Source organism: Macaca nemestrina, chromosome 16 (genome assembly GCF_043159975.1).
Source record: "Macaca nemestrina isolate mMacNem1 chromosome 16, mMacNem.hap1, whole genome shotgun sequence".
NCBI lineage: Eukaryota > Metazoa > Chordata > Mammalia > Primates > Cercopithecidae > Macaca > Macaca nemestrina.
The window spans coordinates 11,045,362-11,067,947 of NC_092140.1; the positions used below are offsets into that span (position 1 = coordinate 11,045,362).

General features: G+C 38.0%; 1 protein-coding gene across 2 annotated transcripts in view; it reads left to right on the top strand.

Annotated features, from left to right (window-relative positions):
• The window catches only part of LOC105485359 (coiled-coil domain containing 168), a 31,496-nt gene extending 9,396 nt beyond the window's left edge, over positions 1–22,100 (top strand). The window contains exons 1-2 of one of the 2 annotated variants that reach the window (XM_011747651.2): positions 1,964–1,989; positions 2,489–22,100. In XM_011747651.2, coding sequence (XP_011745953.2) covers positions 2,508–22,022 — 19,515 coding nt within the window. In that variant the 5' untranslated portion in view covers positions 1,964–1,989; positions 2,489–2,507 and the 3' untranslated portion in view covers positions 22,023–22,100. Of the gene's footprint in view, positions 1–1,120 lie in introns of those variants that run through there. The other variant, XM_011747649.3, reaches the window with a different exon arrangement.
• Positions 22,101–22,586: the final 486 nt, after the last annotated feature.

Below are 22,586 nucleotides of genomic sequence, written 5' to 3' on the forward strand. Positions count from 1 at the left end.
GAATGTGCATTTCAAATAAGTTTCCAGGTGTATTATCAGGGTTCTCCAGAAAAACAGAACCAGTAGGTTGTGTGTGTGTGTGTGTGTGTGTGTGTGTGTGTGTGTGCGCGCATGTGTGTGTATGTGTGTGTGTTTAGAGAGAGAGAGAGAGAGAGAGTAAGAGATATATTTTAAAGAATTGGCTCAAGCAATTATGGTGACTAGCAAGCCTAAAATGTGCAGTTTAAGTTAAAAGGCTGTCTGCTGACAGAATTTCTTCTTGCTGGAGTATGTCAGGGGGTTGAGGTATCGGTCTTTTGTTCTATCCAGGCCTTTAACTGATTGGATCATGCCCACCCACATTAGGAAGAACAATCTGCTTTTCTCACAGTTCACTGATATAAATGTTAATCTCATCCAAAACACCCTCAGAGAAACATCCAGAATAATGTTTGACCATATCTGTGGGCATCACTGCCCAGCCAAATTGACAAATAAAATTAACCATCACACCAGATGATGCTGATGCTATTGGTCTGAGCACTTCTTAGACTGAGACTAATCATTTGAGGTACATGGGTGTTGGAAGTTCACATCATCCATGATCGCTACTCCAGCCTAAAATTGTACTGAGACATGCTTCCCTAAAATGTAGGCTTTTCTGTTGATCCCAAAGAACTGTTAACATAATCTGGATTTATCTATAGATGGTTAGTTTATACTATTGGTATTCTTCTGTTGTACCTATTACATTTCCGTAAGAATGTTTTTTTTATTTTTTTAAGAATGCTTTCTTTTTGTGAAAACATTCATATAGAGAACAGAAAAGATGTTCCTTGTAAAAGAATATAATCTTAATCCAGCAACTTTGACCCATTCCTGTCAAAAATAGACTTTTAGAGATGCTGAGGTATATTCTCTGAGATATATAATTGATTTACTTCACTTTTTCAGTCAATTAGTTTAGTAAGTGAGAAGAACTAGGTAATGAATTGTTTTGTATTATGGATAATGGTTTTCCAATTTATCTCTATACTGATCTGTTTTCATACACTATGCTGCATTTTCTTGAATCTGGAAGGTAATTCTTATATGAAATATATCCTAGTATTCATTTGTACACTGTTTTCTTATATTTCAGAGTTGGCACCTTTTCAGAAAAAAGAATTATTTCATCACTTACCTCTGAAGAAAAGGAATATAACTTTGAAGATAGAATTTTATTCTCACATGAAATAATACGGTCAGGTACTAGTGAAAGTGAAGATCAAGTAAGTCACTCTAGTGGAAGTCATGTGCCATCTTCAAATGGAATCAGCTCATCTTTGCCATTGTTTTATTCAGAAGTAGAGGAAATGTATCTAAGCCATACAGAGCATCCAGACAGTGAATATGAAACAATACAATTTTCCTCCAAGAAATTATTTTCAATGATGAAAACCAACAAAAACAAAAATTCAGAATTTTCTTCTGATCTTAGCTTTTCAGCCTCTAGATTAGCTGTAGAAATTGAAGATCCAGATGTGGCACCTTGCCCTCTTGCCCACTTATTTCTCTCTAGAGATCAAGTTAGACTTCTGGAAGAAAATGTGAGAAATCAAATTCCTTCAAAACCCAAAACTAAGTTAGGGATTAGAACTACTTATCAATGCTCAAGATCTCAAGAGCCCTTGAATCAGAATCAACCTTCTGTTGGAATGGTTATTTCTGTCCAAGCACAGGATTCTTTTCCAGGACAAAATGCTTTTCAGAATCAATGTCTTTATGAAGCCCAATTTACTAGTCAAACCCAATATATAAATCATAACCAAGAATCAATTAACAGCCAGCCTGATAACAAGGCCAGCAACTTTGCCCAACCTGAAGATGTGATGAGGAAGCCATTTTCTAGCAGCACACAAGACTCCTTCCAGTCCCAAGATTTGGATAGGAACCAACATTTTGTTAAAATTCCATCAATCGTAGAGGCACAATATTCAGTAAAGGGCCTGGAGTCTGATGAGCACTTAGGTGAGGATCAGCATTCTGTTTGGTTTATAAATTCAAACAAGATTAAATATTCAATTAAGAGGCAAGACACTATTTTTAAGAATGCTGAATTTCTAGTTTTAACTCTGAATCCAAATTTAGTTACCGAAGATATGCCACAACTAAGGAGTGTAAAACCACAAGGCCAGCAACAAATTGTTTCACCAGAATTAAACCAGGATTCTGTACATAGCTCAGTGCCTCTTTTGTCTACCATTAAAGGGCAGAAAAATAGAAGAAAAACACCAGACAGTAAAAGCAAACTCAGTCTTAACATTCCATCTCTAAAAGCCAAAAAAACACCAACTTCACAAGTATTTCAAATCACAGTATGTCACACGTTAAAAAATAGGAATGAGTTAGGATGCAAGAATAACACTGAGAAGAAAGAATTACATGAAAGGAAAGATATATCAGATATAGCTCTGCATCTTATTTCTATTTCCAAGCTTATTCTGCCTTATGTTAAAAATTATTCCAGAAAACAACTACTGAAAGTCATGCCGAGTTTAATAAAATGTGGACATTTTCTGCAGAAGCAAAATAAGTCACCAGATACAGAGAAAATCAGTTATGCAGGTCCTCTTGAGGAGACAGGAATCTCAGGTATTACTAAAAAGGAAAAGGAGTATGACAAAGAAAACAAAGGACTAAAAAATATTTCACCAAAAATGTTACCTCAGCAAGAACAATCCTTCATGGTCAACACTGTTCAACTAAAAGCACCTTGTTTACTAGTAGAAACAAATGGGAAGAGTAAAGAATCTCTTAAAGACTCAATTACTCAAGCAAAGGGAATTGGTATTACAGAATTTCATGCTCCAAATAGTAAAAAACCATTTGATCTGCATATTCCAAAGCACAAGACATCTTTAGAAGAAACCATATCAAAACCTATGCAGAAACTTGTTTTCTCTCCCGAAATGGAATCAAACAATAGAATGAAAATACAGGAGGACCTACAAAGTTCAGAGAATTCCTGTCTTCAACTTTCAAATGGAGAGGAGTTACCAACCCATACACCAAAAATGCAAAGGTGCTTTCCAAGGGAAAATACACAGAAACAAAAAGATTTTTTGGAACTTGTTCTGGAGTTGTCAAATGTCCATCTGGTCATTTCCCTAGGAAGCAAAATGCATAAAAGCAGTGAAGAATTAGAAGCCATAAAAATTCAAGTGAGTGCAGAAAGTGTAAATCTGAAGGAAAATACACCATTGATACTTAATGTTACGGAAGATAGTGACCTACATGAAAATGAGGAACTAGAATGCAACACTGGAAGTAACAAAACAAATATGCACCAAGATAAAGAAACGTCTGATGCATTTCACAGTGCCGCTTACACTAACATTTCTCAACTACCTGATACAGAAACACATAGCAGATTAAAAGCCAAGACAGATACATTAAGAATAATAAGGCTCAGTCATTCAGCATCAAAGCAAGAGAAATTACCAGATAAGAAGGAAACACAGAATGCAGAATACATTGATAAGAGCTCTACATTTAAAAAGCCACAAAAATGTGATAGAAAGGAACAGGAGAAAGAAGCAAATTCAGAGCTGACACAAGGCTTCAGGTTCAGCGTACATCTAAAGCAAAAGCCCAAATACATCAAATTTGAAATGGAGCGGATCAGTTCAGGAAGTAGTAAAGCCCCAAATAAAGAGCAAGAGGTCCAACTACAAAATCTTTCTACACAAACTATTTTGGAGACTAGTCCATGCCCGATGATGGATCCATTTCAAGTTGAGAAGGTGAAGCAAAGCACAGATAGACCTACAGAGAGAGAGGGTGCCAGAGATCCAAAGAATCCACTTACAATACCAGAGAACTTGCCAGTTGGTAAACTTTTAATTGATACAACAGAGCATAGTGTCCCATTTGGTGGAAACCTCCAAAAGACAATAGATAGTCATATTGTAGAAGAAAAGGAAGATGTAAAAAGATACTTACCTGCAGTTGCCCTGGGGTCTTTCAATAACCACTTGCTTACTTTACCATATTTTAAAAGGCAGGAAATTAAAAAAAAATTATCAGAAACAAAAAGTGTACTCAGTGTCAAATATGTAATTATGAAAGTAAAGAAACCAGCAATCTCACTGATGCCTTATAGCAATATATGTGGTACTCCAAACCACAGGAAAAAAATGGGAGGCAATTTTGAAATTATAATTAAACAGATACTGCAAGATAAAATTGTGGCAGGTATGCTTCTGAATGTTATTTACCCTCACATGTCTATTTTGCCTAATACTAGAATGCATAGCAGATTAAATGCAGAGAATCACAGTCATATCAAGCTAGTCCAAGAGGAATCCCAAATTGAAAGGGAAGAAAAGTATCCATATTTCATTAATAAGGGAAATGAATCCCAAAACATACTAGATGCTAAATTGCAAGATGAAGTAAAAGGTGTTAAAGAAACTCTACCAAAAGCAGTCCTGCATGATAGCTGGAACCTTGGACTTGATGCACATCTAGCTAAGGAGACTAAAACAGAGAAAGAAATGCATCAACCAATCCCATTCACAGAAACTATTATGAAGTCTGTTGTGTCTCCCATAATGGAACCATCTCATGTTGAGAATGTGAAGAGTACTCAAACAACACAAACAGGCTGCAAATGCACTGCAGATTCAGAGATGCCTTCTCCAATATCAGGAAAATCGCTGATTGCAGACCGTTTAAACCAAACAAGAGAAAATGATGTTCCAAGTAATGGAAGTGATACAAGAGAAATGGGTTACTGTTTTGCAGAAAAAAAGACAGAAATACCAAAAGATTTACCAGCAACTTCGCTAGAGTCTTTCAATTACTGCATGCCTGTTTTATCTTGTTCTAAAGTGATGAAAAAGAGAGTAACATTTTCTCTCCCAACAAGCACAGTGAAGGCCAAATGCGTAAATACAAAGGCTGTGAAGCCATCAATCTCAGAGACAGTGAGTGTCACAAGCCACAGAAAGAAATCAGAATTAGACTTTAAGACTAAGTTTAAAAAGTTAAATCAAACTAAAGGATTTGTACCTGAATGTGTAAATACCCTTTGCTCTCCAATGCATAGCAGTTTGCAGACAGAGTTCTGTCTCCCTGCGTCTCAATTAAAGCAAGGAGAAACAGCAGATAAGACATACATTGATGTCTTTGCTAAGAGTAGTATATCCCATGACAGAGAGGAAAAATTGCAAGATGGAGAGGAAGAGGAACAGAAAGTTTTATTAGAAGCAGCGCCGCAGCTGAGCCAGCAGCTGGGGTCTGATGCGGGTCAAATGAAGGAAATCCATCTTGAATCAGACCCAGTGCTGAACTGTTTAACAATGGAGCTACCTATTAATGGACAACGTATGCAGCACCAAACAGGTTTTAAACAAACTACTTCAGAGACTAGTCTCCAAATGGGTCCTTCAGAAGCTGAAGAACTACCAAAAGTCAACAAAACAGAAAATGACATAAAAGTCCCTGTAGGTCGTAAGATTCCACCTCCCAAAGTTTTATGGACTCCGGAGAATAGCCATGGCTTCATACTCAATGCATGTCAGAAGGATAATGAGCTTGTCAAATCAGATGAGGAACTGAAGCAACCAGGAAATACAAATATTCAGGTACAACCACAAAAACATTTTACACAAACTATTTTGGAGCCTACTTCATGCCCTACACTGGATCAATTTCAATTTGAAAAGGTAGAGAGTTATGTTAGGTTTTCACCTCTAAAGTCTGGGGAAGCAAAGGTTGATGAAATCATATTTTATGCAAGAGAAGGTGGTATCTCATCTGATTCTAGCCATCAAAAGGAACAAGCCGCTGGTAGTGAAAAGAAAGAGACAGTGATTTTTGATTCCTGCATGCCTGCTTTATCTACACCTAAAAGGAAGAGAAACTTAAAACAATTTTCAGACATAAAAACTTTAGTGAATCCCAAATGTGGAATTATAAAAGCAAAGAAGCCATCAATTTCATACATGCTCAATATCAAGGCTAGTGCTGGTCCAAACCGTAGAAAAGAACTGAGCTGTAACTTGACAACCAAAATGAAAGAAGTGCATCAAGGCAAAAAGGGAGCAGATGAAACATATGCTTTCCTGACTATGACACCTGACATTAACAAGTATGGCAAGGTAGAAACAGAGAAAGACATGCTAAGAGAAAAAAGACTAAGTTCTACTCAAGTAAAGCAAGATACATCTCCACATGAAGATAGTATTACTTCACATGACATTAAAGAAACCCGTCTTCAAGATGAAGAGCAAGAAGAAAGGGAACCAGAGGCATTGTTAAAAGTAATTCCACAGCACTTGCAACATTTCATATTCCGTTCAGGTCAGGGGAAGGATCTTGACTTTCACAAATTAGAAAACCAAGGAAGAAGGAAAATTCTGTTTGTTACCAAACAAGATGTCCCACAACAACTTCAGCCTGCAGAGCCAATACAAGGAGAGGAGACAAAGAAATGCCTCTGGATTCAAAATGGCACAGTATGTACATTAAATTCAAAACTTCTTCCTCTAAAATCAGAGGACCCACTAAACAGTGAAGTTTTAATTGGTGCAATAAAACGTGGTGTACCAACTCATAGGAAAGGTGTGGGGGAACAGCCCAATTCAGGTAAAGGGGGAAAGGCAGAGTTTAATAAAGATCTACGAGCAACCATCCTGGAGTTACAGAAATCACCACATGGTGAGGAGGCACAGAAGGTCAATTTGACTGATATGGAAAGCGAATCTAGCAATGCAATGAACATGAATGTACAACATGAAAGAGAAGATAAAAATATTCAAAAAATGTTACCAGAATCAGTTCCATGCTATAGTCAACACCTCAGTTTCAGTACATATCAAATGAAAGACCCTGACCCTTGCAAATCAAGATCTGAACCGAAGAGTCCTGAAGGCAGAAGTTCTTGGAATTTGTCTCATATAGTGCAAAAAACAGAGCAAGAAACACACTTTAGAGAAAGTGTTTTAGAGCCTATTTCTGGTTACATGATGAAACAAAGTCCTCATATGCAAGAAGGAATAAAATGTGTGGTAGGTCTAAAGACTTCATTTCCCAAAACAGGGAAATCAGAGATTGGTTCAATGCCACATGATACCCCTTGGGATGAAAATCCTAGAAGGAAATGGGATAGTTCTATTTCAGAGAAAACTGCATGGAATCCAAAAAACTTACAAACAGTCTTAAAACCTTTAGATTTCTCCAGTCTCATGTCATCTGAATATGAAAGTCGGAGCTATACATTAGAGTTTATAGGCAAGAAAAGTATAACGAGTCCCAAACATGTAACTTTGAAGACAAAGCAACTACCAATTTCGCAGTTGTTTAATATCATAAGATGTTCTACAGAAAACCACAGAAAGAAAAAACAGCACCGCTTTAAGTACAAGATGAAAGGGAGACAATGGTACACAAGTATAGGAGAGGCATTACGCAGTGCCACTGAATATGCTAAGAGTCCACCATCCAAATCGATGATTGATAAACTCTTATTCAATACAGCAGCAAGGGGCACTCTGTCTAACAGAACACACCATCAAAATGTGGATGGTCATACTACAGAGGAAAAGGAAGAGGTACAAGAAAATGTAGCTGCAAGTTCCTTGGGTCCTTTAGATTTCTTTATGCATGTTTTATCTGACTCTAAAAACCAGACAAACACAATACGGTTATCAGAAAGGAAAACTATATTGAATCCCAAATGTTTAACTATGAAGGAAAAGAAATCACCAATTTCACAGATACGTAAAATCAATAGACACTTTACTACAAAACATAGGAAGAAACTTGAATCCAATTTAAAAACCAAACTGAAAGCAATGTGGCAAGGTGAAAATGTGACTGATACATTTCCAAATACCATTTCCTTCACTCCAGATACCTCTGACATTAAAAGGCAAAGCAGATTCCAAACAGAGATAGACATGAGAATATCAGGGTTAAGTCATACACAACCAACACAAATAGAGTCACTAGCTGAAGGGATAGCAAGGTGTTCTGACAAGAGAAGGACTTCCAACTTGGTAAAGGGAACAAAACTACATGATAGAGAAAGTGGGGAAAAGAAGCAAGAACATCTTACAGAAATGGATCCATTCTATGCAGAAAACTTCATGACAAATACACATCTTAGAAAGGATCCTCATCTTGGTAAATCAGAAGATGTGCTTTTGGGAGAACCTTTTATCTCAAAAAGTCAGTTTTACAAAGGGAATTCAGAAAAAAATGTAAAAATAGAAAAAAACAAAAATGGAAAAGAAAGTCTCAAAGTTGGGCTCCCAAGGATGGAGAAATCAGATAATTGTGCAGAACTCAGTGAGGCAACAGATGATGCCATATCAAATAAATATGATAAAGAGAACATTGGCCATTCTGTTTTCAAAGAAAAAGCTTTCTGTAATTTGGCAGCAATTGTCCCAGATTCCGTTGGCAGGCATTTGCCTGCTTCAGAAGAAATTAAAAGACAGAATGGCAGCCTTAAAATAGCTGACAGGTCAAGTCCCCAAGGTAGTCCTTTGCAGGCAAAGCAATCAGCAGTTTCACAATCACTTAATACTGCAGGTTATGCTATTGTAAACATTAATAAGGAACAGAAACAGAACTTTAAAGCCCAGAAGACAGAAGTAGAGAGAAATAAAGTTGCATTAAATGCCCAGCTAAAATCTATATATGTTTCTATACCTCATCTACTATGCATAAATATGGAGCAATCACCTAGTACCTGGGATATATATGAACAATCTTCTGAAACAAGAAATTCCCTAAACAAAGCAAAAGTGAGGGAGAAGGAAGGGTATGGACAACAGGTTTTGTTTCAAACAGCTCCACAGGATATCCAGCCATCTGAGTTTGGAGCAAATCAAATGAGAGAGCCTGGTCCTTTCAAAACAGAAGCATCTTTAATCAATACAGTGTGTTCTAGGAACATCACTCCCGAGAAAACAGAAGCTGATTTAATAGATGAAGAAGCAAAGATAAATGTTGCAGAAGAGTTTAATCAAGAATCTGTTTTTTTCTCTAAGATACATCTACTTCAAATTGAAAACAAGAAAGAATCTAAAACTGCAGACGGGAAAACAAGGGCAGATCCCAAGACACTTGCCCTGCAAAATAAACAGCAAGAGCTGTGTGTCTCAGGAACTCTCTGGAGTTATCCTAATCCCTACACATCTATTTTTCCTAAAATCATAAGACATAAAGATAAGGCAAAGACAGCTGATGTGGAAAGTACTATGCATACCAAACAGATAAAATTGAAGGCGAAGAGAATACCAGTTTCCCAGCTGCTTGAATATGGTACTGCAAGCAATAAAAAAGAACTGAGAGGTAACATCCAGCAGCAGAAGTCATTCCAGCTGAGTAAAAATGCAGTACATCGAGTTCTAAAGGCTGTTTATGACTCTGGATACTATGTGTCTAGCATTAAAAAGCTTACAAAAGTAAAAATGGAGAAAGACGAGTCAAAAGACAGGGCATGCATTCTTCCACAGCCAAAGCTGGAGAAACCACTACAAGAAATGCAAAGGTCATTGTCGGGATGTACTGATATGTCCAACATTCTCAGAAAACAGGAACAAGATATTAGAGAAAAGGAACAAAAACACCAAAGCATTTCAGAAGACATATCCCAATACTATATTGGACCGTTAAGGATTAGTTCACAACAAATCAATTACAGTAGTTTTGATGCCCCACGAGTTAGAACAGATGAAGAACTTGAATTCTTCATTGCACAAAGAACAAAGGAAAAAGATGTGGGCATTGCCAAACATTCAGTTTCAATTCCATGGGAGAGAGAAGAATCAAAGAGACTAGATATTCCACTAAACTCAAAGGGACAGAATATATTTTTTACAGAGTTGGATACTTCTCAACAAAAGACTTGCCAGGAGCAAGAATTGCTGAAACAAGAAGATATTTCTGTGACAAACCTGGAATCTATGGCCTGCCCCATTATGGAACCTCTTCATTTAGAAAACACGGGAAAGGTAGCTGAGGAAGAGGATGTGTACATTAACAGAAAAAATAGTTCACATATACTGGAAAGAGAAGGATTAAAGGAAACTGCTATCTTTGTAGGTTCTAAAGGACAGAAATTTCTTTATACGAATTCAGAGGTCCAGAACAAAGTGCCTGCAGTGCAGAAAGAACAGGTGAATACAGATCATGTTCCTGAAAGTATTCTGGATTCTGAATCTTTCCTCAATAAAGACCCTCTTCACTTAAAACAGACAGTGAATACAACAAGAAAAGAAAACGTTACCATCTCTGAAAGTTTCAATGAAAATCTCTGGGGAAAAGAGCAATCAAATTTGGATATTACATTAAAATCAAATAGACAGAAAATTGACTTTTCAAAAACATTGAGGATGAAGCATCTAAGTAATTGTTATCAGAATAAAGAGAATATTCTGGAATCCATTTTCCCTTGCATATTACATCACCTTCATATTGAAAATCCCAAGAAAGAAGACTCAGCAGAAGAAATCATGAGTTCAAAAGTTTTAAGCCCAATGGTAGAAAAAGCATTGCACAAAGTAGGTATTCTGGTGGATCAACCTCCATGTTCAGAAGGAATAAATCTGCATATTAAAAGAAGAAAAGAACATCTACAAGAAAGTACACACGAAGCTTTTCCAGCATCTGTTTCTCACTCTCTAACGGACATACTTCAGATTAAGTCACCAAAGGTAAAGAAAGCATTAAAGGCAGTTGATAGTTTAGGGTACCACACTTCAAATACAAAAGGAATTGGCTTACTTTTTCCAAGACAGGCAGAGGAGAAAGAAAAATGTACATACGAGGCTCTTCCAAAGCCTGCATCTCACTCCAAAACAGATCTATTTCAGTTCAATGCATCTATGCAACAAGAGAAATTAGATGCTATGGATATTCCGCATTATGACTATTTAATTTCACAGACTAGAGGAGCAGTAAAACAAATGGATGTCATAGTTGGATATACTCAAAACAGTAAAGAAAGACAAGCCTTACTCAAAACAGGCCAAAAATGGCAGTACCTACCAATTTCCTATGAGAACTTTTGGGAGCATATATCTTACCCTCAAAAGTATCCTTGTCTCCTGCAACATTTAATGCCTCAGGAAAAGGAAACATTATCAGAAGGAGGTAATTTATCAAGCCGGACACCAGGACTAGACTTGTTTTCTGAAGATCAACTAAGCACTATAACTAAGAATGGACTAGAATGGATTATGCCCTTGAGTACTCCAAGGCAGATGAAAAAAGAAGATACAATGCTGCTCTTAGGATCATACCATAAAACTATAAAATATCCAAGTCTCTTATTTCCAAAAGGAATGAAATCATCAGATAGGGTACAGGTCTTTGATTTAATATCAAATAATAGCTCACCCAAGTTAAGACTTGGGAAGAAGATAGAAACACATAAGGCAAATGAAAAGGTACAAAAAGAAGTATGTCTGCCTGCAACATTACATTCTCTTTCTGCATCCATGCCTGTTTTGCAAGAAAGTAAAGGACAGAAGGATAGTATAAAACAAGTTATTAGGAAAGGCGTGATATGCCACAAAAGAAGAACTTCAAAACTGAAGAAATCAGTATTTTCACATATACTCAATACCAGTGACTGTGGTGCCCCAAGTAACAGACTAGAAATGCAGTGGAACGTGACAGAGAAAACGGTCAATGTGAAACATAGAATAAGTGAACTAGATTTGGTTGCAGCAAAAATATGTGAGTCTATTCTTTCTTTACCTCACTTCAAATTGAATAAAGACACAATTGATGGGGTGATTTCAAGTAATGTTAAAAGGACAAAACAACATATATCACAGGGAGAGAAGAAGGATAGAGTGAAAGCAATGGATGTGAAAAGAATAAAAAGCCCTAACATCATTTTGAAGCCAAGGAAGTCATCACTGCCACATATACTCAGTATAAAGGAATTTCCTTTGCTGTTGGACATTATAAAACAAGAGGGCAAGATGCAAGAAGGTAAAGGTAAATCAAGTATGAAACTGACAAACTTGTGTACTTCTTTACCATCTCTATCACATAGTAATTCAAATTCAAGAACAAAAGCAGGTAAAGGTAAGTTAGGAATTCTAAAGGGCTGCCTTCCACCACTAAAGCTCCAGGCATTATCAAATGTCAGACTAGTATCATTTGCAGAGTCAGTTAATAGAGAGAGTTTAAGTAATGTAATAGAATCAAAATGTTTTCCACAGAAAAAGAAGGCAGATAGAGAAAATATAATAGATGTGAAAGACATAATGGGCCTCATATGTATCACTTTGAAAGGAAATAAATCACCTTTTAAACATTTACTGCATGGAAAGGAACCACAATGGAGCAATAAAAAACCAGAGAAAATTACGCAGGAAGATGAAAGTAATCTAAATGTAGTTCAGAATAAACTCTGTGCTTCTATTCTTTCTCCACTTCACTTGGAATGGAATCCCAGAATAAAAGAGGTGTACATGAGAAGAATAACAAAATTCTGTCTTTCATTATCAACACACCAGGAATTATCAGATACAATGGAAAAATGTGAGCAGCCAATTGATGATAGTTTAAGCAGTATCAAAAAAGCAAAACATATGCCGCAGAAAGACAAAGACAGAGTGGAAAAGGCTTTGGAAAAAAACATGCGTTCCAAAAGAATGGCTCTTGAGGTGAAGCAGCCTTCAGTATTCCAAGAATTAGTGTTGAACATCAAAGAAAAAGGGGGAAAGATTCAGAAAGATAAACAAGTTGAGATTTGGAACAAACCTTTTGCTTCCATCTCTTTTCCACCTTACTCTAAAGTGGGCACAATTAAAGGAGAGGAAGCCATGGAAATAAAAATGAGATCCTCTTTTTCACAACCAAATCTCCAAGAGTCATCAGATACAGAGAAAATAGCATATGAAAAGTGCATTTCTGATAATATCTCAAACCGTGTAAAAAAGGCCCTAGAACCTACACTACAAAAAGAACAGGAGAGGCAAAACATGGAAAAAAATAGGCCTTTGAAGAAAATGAAATCATCAGTTTCACAGGGAATTCAGTTGAACATCAAAGAGCAAGAGAAAAAGATAGAACATATTAAAGGTGAAACAAGTGTGCTTCTGATGAATGCCTGCGCTTCCATCCCCTCTCCTTCTCATTTACAACTGGAAACAAGGAGAGAAAAAGCAGAGCATGTCACTGAAATAACAAGATACTGTCTTCCAGAACTATCACACCAAAAATCATCAGAGGCAGGGGAAAAAGCAGATGGACTGGCCAGTAAGGGTGATATCACAATCGAAGTACAAAAGGCAAAAGATTACATGCAACAGAAAGAAAAGGATGAAGTAAAAATATCTGCTAAGAAAGACATAATGCATCCAGAAGACAAAGGTCTGAAAGGAAAGAAGGCACTTTCACAAGACCTACCACTGAATACTAAAGAGCCAGGGAAAATGGATCAAGAAGCTCAGGAGCAAGGGAAAGAGGACAGAGAAGGTAAGGAGCAAGGAAAAGAGGACAGAAGAGGTGCAGGACAAGAAAAGGTTGATAGGGAAGACACAGAGCAAAGGAAAATGGATCACAAAGTTGAAGAGCAACAGAAAGCAGATGGAGTAGGCATAGAGCAAGGGAAAATGCACGGAGACAAGAGTGAACAGGAAACAGTTCTGTTCCTATATTTGCCTTCCAATTCTTCTCTAACCCATTATAAGTTGGACACAAGAATAGAAGGAGAGAGAGACCAACGAGGAATAATCAGACCTGGTATTTCACAACTAAGGCCTCAGAAATCATCAGAGACCGAGAAAAAAGCAAATGGAGTGCCTAGTGAGGGTGATATCACAAGTGAAGTACAAAAAGCAAAAGATTACATGCAACAGAAAGAAGAAGATGAAGTAAAAACATCAGCTGAGAAAGACTTAATGCATCCAAAAGACAAAGATCTGAAAGGAAAGAAGGCACTTTCACAGAACCTACTATTGAATCCTAAAGAGCCAGGGAAAAGGGATGGAGAAGGCCAGGAGCAAGGGAAAGAAGACAGAGAAGGTGAGGAGCAAAGGAAAAGGGATGGAGAAGTTGAAGGGCAACAGCAAGCAGATGGAATAGGCACAGAGCAAGGGAAAAGGGATGGACACAAGAGTAAACAGGAAATAGTTCTGTTCCCATATTTGCCATCTGAGTCTTCTCTAACTCGTTATGAATTGAACACAAGAAAAGAAGGAGAGAAAGACTTACAAGGAATAATAAAATCTGCTGCTTTGCAACTAAGGCAGCAGAAATCATTTGATGCAGGGAAAATAGCACATACAAACTCATTTGGGGTGGATAGCTCAAATGATGTAAAAACAGTACAAGAATACAAGCCACAGAAAGAAGCAGATAGAGGAGAAATAGTAAGTGTGGATTATATAATGCAACCTGAAGGCACAATTTTTGAGGCAGAGCAATTATCACTTCCACACACACTCAATATTCCTGGCAGCAGTGGCTCCAAACCTAGAGAAGTACCAACAAACATAAAAGAAAAATTGAGACATGTACAGGAAAGAAAAAGTGAGCTAGATGAGTTTCTGACAATACCTCCTCTACCTCACTGTAAATTAGGCAAAGGAACAGCAGGCCAAAAAGAGGAACAAGGAGTAACAAGATGTTTTCTTCCACCCTCATGGCACATGGAATCATCAGATACAGGGAAATTAAAATATACTTTGTTGTATTTGAATGATACCACAGGTAATTCAAAAAGAACAAAATACATGGCCCAGATCCAAAATGATAAAGCAAATATTTCAGAGAAAAGTGTAATGCATCTCAAGTACATAGCTCTGAAGGCAGAGAAATCATCCCTTTCCCATATACTAAAAACGAAGGAACTGCAGGTGACCATCAGTAAACAAGGGGAAAAGGCACAAGAAAGTGAGGTGGAAATAGTTGTGCTTCTGAACAAAACTTGTCCTTCTGTCACTTCTTCAGCTTTCCTTGAGTTAGACTCAATAAAAGAAGAGGAAAGCGAACCAGGAATAACAAGAAGCTTTATGAAACCTCTTGAGATCCAGGAATCATTGCCTTCAGGGCAAACAGCACCTACAAAGCCAACAGAGAGCCTTGTAAAGAAAGGGAAACAACTTCTCCCACAGAAAGAAGACGGAGTACAAACAGTATCCATGCATGGCCTGACGCACCCCAGTGATGCTGTTTTCAAGGCAAAGACATCAGTACCTCCACTAGTGTTCAGCATCACTGAGCACAGTCCTCTGAGCAAGAGAAAGGAGCCACAGTGGGGCATGAAAGAGAGAGCAGGACAGAAGCGGGACAGGACAGGATGTCCTCACATGATTCTGACAAAAATTCATCTGTTCATGCCTTCTCTCTCTCACCATAGATTCTCTCCTTCACAACTAAAGCTTCCTATATCATCAGGTGCAGGAAAAAGCAGACGTGAAAATTCAAATGAAGGTATTAGCTCAAATGAAGTAATACTAAAAGCAAATCAACAAATGCCATATAAAGAGGCAAAGGACAGAGTAAAAATAGAAGGCAGGGAAGGTAGAATACTCCCCAAAAGGGTACATTTGAAACCAGAGGCATCCCCACTTGCACTTCTATGCAACAGAAAGAACTGCCCTTTGAATATTGAAGAGCAAGGGGAAGGAGTACAGGAAAGCAAAAAGGAACCTGGAGTGGTTCCAAGGAAACCTTCTCCTTCATTGCCTCCTCCTCCATTTTACCTGAATTGTGACACTAGAAGGAATGAAAAGGAAGGCACATTAGGCAAAACACAATTCAGTTTCCCACCACTCAAGATTCAGGATTCATCAGATTCAGGCAAAAAAGCATACGCTGAGTCACTGCATGGTTACACGTTAAGCAACTCAAAAGGACCAGTACAACCCATAGCACAGGAAGAAGAGAAAGGTGAACTCAGAATAGATACGGAAGACAAAATGCTCCCCAAATGTACGGACCTGAAGGCAAAGCAATTACTACTCTCAGAGAAACTCAATACCGAAAAATTGCAGTGGAAAAGTAAAGAACAAAAAAGAAACAGTCAGCAAGATAAAAATAAACAAGTTACGGGTCTGACAAGCATGAATACTTCTTTACTTACTCCACCTTATCTTAAGTTTGATACAATAGAAGGAGAAGAGAACGTGGTAAGAATTACAAAAGTATCTCTCCCACAGTCATGGTCCAAGGACTCATCAGATGCAGGGAGAATAGCATGTCCAGAAGCAACCCATGGAGAACTTTCAAGTAATGTAAAGCAATTAAAAGCACACCTGCTACGGAAAGAAGAGAAGGATAGAGAAAAAGTTGTGGATATGACCAGTGTACTGGATCCCAACAAAATGTATTTGAAGGTGAAGAAATTGCCTGTCTTACATACACACAGTTCAAGTGATCTTCAGTGGAAAACTAGAGAGCAAGAGGAGGAAAAGATCCAGAAAGTTAAAAGTGGGCCAGGTGTCATGTTGTCTAAGAGTCCTTCTAGATCCTCCCCACTTCACCTTAACATGAGTGCTGGGTTCCAGGAGGAAAGCATACCGATATTAACAAGATCCTCTTTTCCCCTAGTAAAACTCCAGGTATCACCAGATACTGAAGGAGGCACATATATAAGGCCAATTGCTAGTGGTATTTTAATCTTTCTACAAAAAGGAAAATATGTGTTGCAGAACAAGGAAGAGGATGATGTGCAGATAGTAAACATCGTAATATTCCCCAAACATCAGGAAGAGAAGACGCAGGAATGTGAAGCTGAACCAGGTGCGGTTCTGACCAAATCCACTTCATTGCCAACCCTATCTCAACTGGAATTGGATAAAGAAACACATTTAGATAATGAAATGCTACGGCTTAAAAGACCTATTTTGCAGAGAATATCACACATAGGGGAGACTGTACATAGAGAGTCCATTGTTGGTGATATCTCAAAAGATGTTAAAAATGAAAAGCAACATATCCCTCAAAAAGAAGAGAAGAACCAAGAAAAAATAATCGACATGAGAGGCACAGATATAACTTTGAAGTCAAAGAAGTCACCTCGTTCCTGTATGCTCCACAGAACAGAACTGCACGTGAACTTTGGAGGGCAAGGACGAAAGGAACATGAAGGTCAAGATAAACCACCAGGTATGATTCAAAGAAAACACTGCATACCCCTTTCCAAACCATTACCATCTGACCTTAAACTGGGGAGAGCTACGCATGCAGATGAAGAAAGGCTTGGAGGTAAGACATCCTTTTTACTTCCACTAATGCCATCAGCATTACCAGATACAGAGAAAACAGCAGATGCAGAGGCAAGGAGTGGTGATGTAAGAAAAGGAAAACCACATAGGTCACAGAAAGAAAACAGGCATGAAGTGAAAAGGATAGATATGAGGGTCAGGATACACTGCCAAGAGCCAAGGATTTCACCAATGTCACATATCCTTAATGCAAAGGAATTAGTGTTGAATATTAACAAACTGGAGAAAAAAGTACACAAAGATAAAGATGAAGCATGTGTGGTTCTGTCAAGGACTTTTCTTTCTGTATCATCAGCACCTCCTCTTTATCTGGATTCAGGGAACAAAATAGACAAAGACACACCAGGAATTACAGGATCATCTTGTCCACAGCGAAATCTCCAGGAACCCTCAAATACCCAGAAAATAGCAAATAGAGACTCAGTTGAAGGTGATGATAAAAACATTGTTAAGCAAACAGAACAGTATGTGCCCCGCCCAGAGGCAGAGCAACAGTGGACGGCAAACTTCATGATCAGCATCCAGCAAAGGAACGAACCTTCACGAATCAGGTCAGAAGGAGATTTGAATCGGTTAGTTTTAAATTCAGAGGATGAGGACATTTATTTCACAGGGTTTGGTACCATAAGAAGTGGGAAAAGGCTAGAACGGCTCTTTACAGGGAAAAAGACTCAGCAAGAAACTGAAATAATGGATAACTTAAACCATAAGATCAGTCCTAAGGTTTCAGTCTCACTGCTAAGGAAAATATCTGAGGAACTGTATGTCACATTTGGCACCCCTACAAGTTCAAAAGGATTTTCTGTTTCAGAGAGAGATGCTCACCAGCAAGAAACTTCATCAAAACTATCTCCAGAACTTGCAGGTTCATGTAAATTTGATAAGCCAGGGAAAGATGTACAAAGTAATGAAAGAATCAGCAAAATGTTTTCTCCCAAAGTGTTAGCACCACAGACAAAGGGATCACTCAAAAAAATAAGTATCATCATCAGTTGGAATGCCCCCCAAAATATAGAAGAACAAGATATTGTCATGAAAAAGCAAGTGATCCAACGGTGTGAACGTGGACGCAAGACCAGGCCAAACACTATCCTTTCTCTTAAGTTTCCACTTCAAAGTGGAAAGCAGAAGACACGATCAGAAACAGATGTGGACAAGAAAACAACAGCACACCCCAGCCTACAGATGCTACCGGGAATACACGTGGATGTGACAGAGATTGACTGTGCAAAAGGGGGAAAGGAGCAGGCATTGCTCATTTCAAAACAAGAGGAAGGTGTTCTGGAATTGCTTCCAAAGTCCCTATTCCCTCCCTGGACTTTTCCATTTCAATCAGGAGATCTGAAGGAAAAAGATCAAACAGACGCAAACACCAATATAAATCTAGAGCATAAAAGAATAGAAATGGACAATGATACTACTGTGAATCAGAAAGAAGGGAAATTAAAAATAGGTGCAAACAGAGCTTTACATCTGGAAGAAGAGAAAACAGAGATGCACAAGGCCAGGACTGCCAATCTGGAGAAGAAGAGAGGAAGAATGGACACAAGCAGTAGTGCACACCTGCATCCTCCATCTCTAAAGGCAGAGGAATCTCAAATGAAGACTCAGGTCATCACTGAAAGGGAGAATAGCCACCTAACCAAGCAAAAGCAGAAAAAAGAACTAGAAGCATCTAATGCAAAACAAAGCATTCAACTACAAAACTTATTTCAAAGAAATGTTCTGGATTCATTTTATTCATATGTTCCTCTTTCTCCCAAATGTAAAGACCAGAAAGGCAGATTAACAATAAGAGATCTGAAAAGAGAATTGAGCACCGAATATTTAACTATGAAAATCCAGAATCACCCAATTCCACAGATGCTTACTATCACAGGGCGTGGTACACCAAGCAATAGAAAGAAATTAGAGTATAATGTTAAGCTAAAGAACATGGTTTCGTGGAGTAAGGATATCTCAGGAATATTTATCAGAAGTCTTTCTATTTCCATGATGCGTTCACCTCATGCTGACTCTAAGACAAACCGAGAAAGAGAAAAGAGAATCTGTCTTTCTAAATTCCAGGAAAAATCACCAAACACCAAATTCCAGGAAATGTTTAAGAGAGACACTTTAACAATTGTAAAACAGGAACAGAATTTTACAAACACAGTTCCACAAGATCCCCAGCCCTTTGCAGTGGACAAACAACAAATGCAGAAACTTTCTAATGTCAAATCAGAAGCAAACCTCAGAAGTGAAATGAATAAAAAATACTTAAAGGCACAAACAAAAGAACAGATTGTTCCAGGGCATGATGTCTCAAGGATCATTAAAACACCAGAGTTACGTATCATCAAGCATGAAGAAAAGATTCCAAAACGCATTCTGACACCCACAGAGTGTCCATCTATGCTTGAAGATCCAAAGTTACCCAAGCAAAGGGATCAGAGTGAACCAGTATGGGATATGAGCACACAAAAGGTTCAGCAACAAAAAGCTTTCCCAGGAACTGTGCCCATACCGCCTCAAGTTAAAAGTAATGAAGTCAAAATAGTTGCAGACAGTACAAATGCAGAACATTTACTTCCCATTTGTGAAGCAACCAAAGATATCTCTCAATCCCAGGTTAAAAATATGATCCAAGACAAAGTTTCTTCTGATAAACTGGGTAACATACAAGCCTATAAGCCTGACGACTTGAAGTCACCACCTTTTCCAGAGGGTTCAGATACAATATCAACAGCAATATATCCCAAACTGCAGCACAAACCCCTTTTAGAACAGTTTACTCCCAAAGAAAGAAATAAGCTTACTAAACATTTAGAGTCAAAAGCACTTGAAATACAACTGAATCTGATACCAGAGATGGCAAGAAAATCTTTACAAATGTTCAACTTTTATCCAAAAGGGACTATTTTAAAAGATAACAGTTGGAGGTTCTATTCGAGACATAAAACAGTGAGCTTTATGTCTCTAGAAGGGACTGATACCATAGAACCTAACTCAAAACATAAATACCAAAATGATTCCCCTCTTGTCAGCAATATGAAGACACTGACTGTTGATGTTTCAAGTGGTGGTGAGGAGACAATCACAAAGCCACAGAGTATTAATAAGCTAGAAAATAGAACATCTTCAGTGACTTCTGCTAGTGAGATGCTATTGCCTCATACCCTCCAAAAGCACTCAGTAAAAGAAAGAGGCAAACTCCTCATGCACTTTTCTGTGAAAACATTGGAGATACAAATGAAAGCCTTTCCCAGAATTGTAAGAGAATCTTATGCAATGACCAGTGCTCATGAGAGAAAGAAACCCTTATCTAACTGTATTCATCCTGGTTTCACAGGACCAAAACGACAAAACAGAATATTGTTACTTTTTGAGGAAAAGTCTCTCCATCAAATAGATCTTGATTTACGGTACAAATACCTTCGTTTTCTCCTAGGGCTTCCTGTTGGAAGTACGTTCCCTAAGCCAAATTTACTTCCCAAACATAATAAGTTAAACACAATTGCAATGTGTAAAAAAGTAGATGCTGGTGGAGAAAGTGGTAGTCTTTCCATTGATACAGAACTGTTAGAACAACATATTTCTTTCAAAAAGCAAAGTCCCCATGAAAACTCATCACTCATCGGAAAATTCCCAGAGCCAACCCTTGTGTGTGCTTCTGACCGTGATCTGCACGGCCTGAGGAAGAAAGATCCTCAAGTTCTTTCAGAGTCAGAATTCCGTGTGACTCCAGAAAAAAACAAACAATATCACGTATGGTTTCAAGAAAGGAATGCATATGAATCTGTTGATTTAAGGACCCAGAAAAATGCTACTGGTTCAGCTGTTTCACATGAAACTCAGATTTCTGAAGATTTTATTGATATTCAGACAGATATTGAGAGTCCAGCTGACTTGGACAAATGTTCATGTCTTGAAGTAAGTGAGAGTGAGGAATGTATGTTTCTGGAAGCCAACACTTATTTAAGTCAGGAATCAGAAAACATTCTATTTGAATTGCAGACAGGCATTCCTTTGGAAAATCTCTACAAAATCACAACTGATTTGAAATCATTTTACAGTGAAGATTCAGGTTCCCATTGTACTAGAGAGTGCAGAAAGGAAACCTTAATTATTACATCACCTTCCTGTAAGTCCCACAAAAGCAGGAAATACAGATCATCTTTCAAAATGAAATCTCCTGACTGGTTGTGTCATAGTTCATTAAATACTGTGGAAATTCAGTCTAGGTCATCTAGTGTATCATTCAGTGAAGAGAAACTTCCATGGACTAGCAAGAGCAGAACAAGTTACTCTTTAGCTTCCTTAACTGAATCAAATATTAAATTACATCTTGCAAAAAAGCAAGGCACGTCTCACATGCACCCAGAAAGCAAAGAAAGAAAGAAGGCCAGATCTGATTTATTTAGGAAGAACAACAGTCATTGGGACCACAATTACAGTTATACACACAATAAAGAGAAACGTGACAGGAAGAAGAGAGTGTATGATTATGACTCAGAAAGACTGGATTGTTTCCAAAGCAAACATAAATCAACATCAAAACCTCATCACAACGATATCAACTTCTATTCTGAAAGAAAACAAAACCAGCCCTTTTTTTTTGCCTGTGTACCAGCAGACTCACTGGAGGTTATACCCAAAACCATTCGCTGGACTATTCCCCCTGCAACCTTAAAGAAAAGAAACTTCAGAGTTCCCCTAGTGGCAAAGATTTCAAGTTCTTGGAATATATGGAGTTCCTCAAAAAAGTTGCTGGGGTCGCTCTCAGGGTCCCTTACTACAGTTTTTCGCAACTGACATTACCATAGCTAAACTCCTCTGAAGTGGACAGCTGGTCGCTATTGTGATATTCTGTTAATAAAGTCATATAATGTCCAATGGCTTCCTCGTGAAGTGTTTTTATATAAAGATAGAAAGTAATCCAATCTTCTAGTGATAGATTGAAATTTGTTATTTACCATTAACAATTTAGAAAGTCCAGGCACTTTTGCTGACTCTGGCAATTTTGCGTACCGTTTCATCAGGAACCACCAGACTTCACCAGAAACGGATACATCAGATATGGTAAGGTGCAAACCAATAGGTTGGGACGCATAAAATGTGTGACTTCACATAGAGATGTCCTTGCTGTTTGTGGTATCCGTATGAGTTTATACTGCACAAACACAAAAACTCTGGCGAACCCCATGTCATGCAATTCCCATCAAAAAAGAAAGACTAGTAAATGGATAGTGCATGCTCTGCTCTTTTGAATGTATTCTTGTCAGAAGGGAACATCCTTTTTGACTAGATGTTGTAGAGAAAGATTAGCCGCTTATAATTGTACACACCTGATGAAAAGAAGCCTTTTTCTGCCGACTA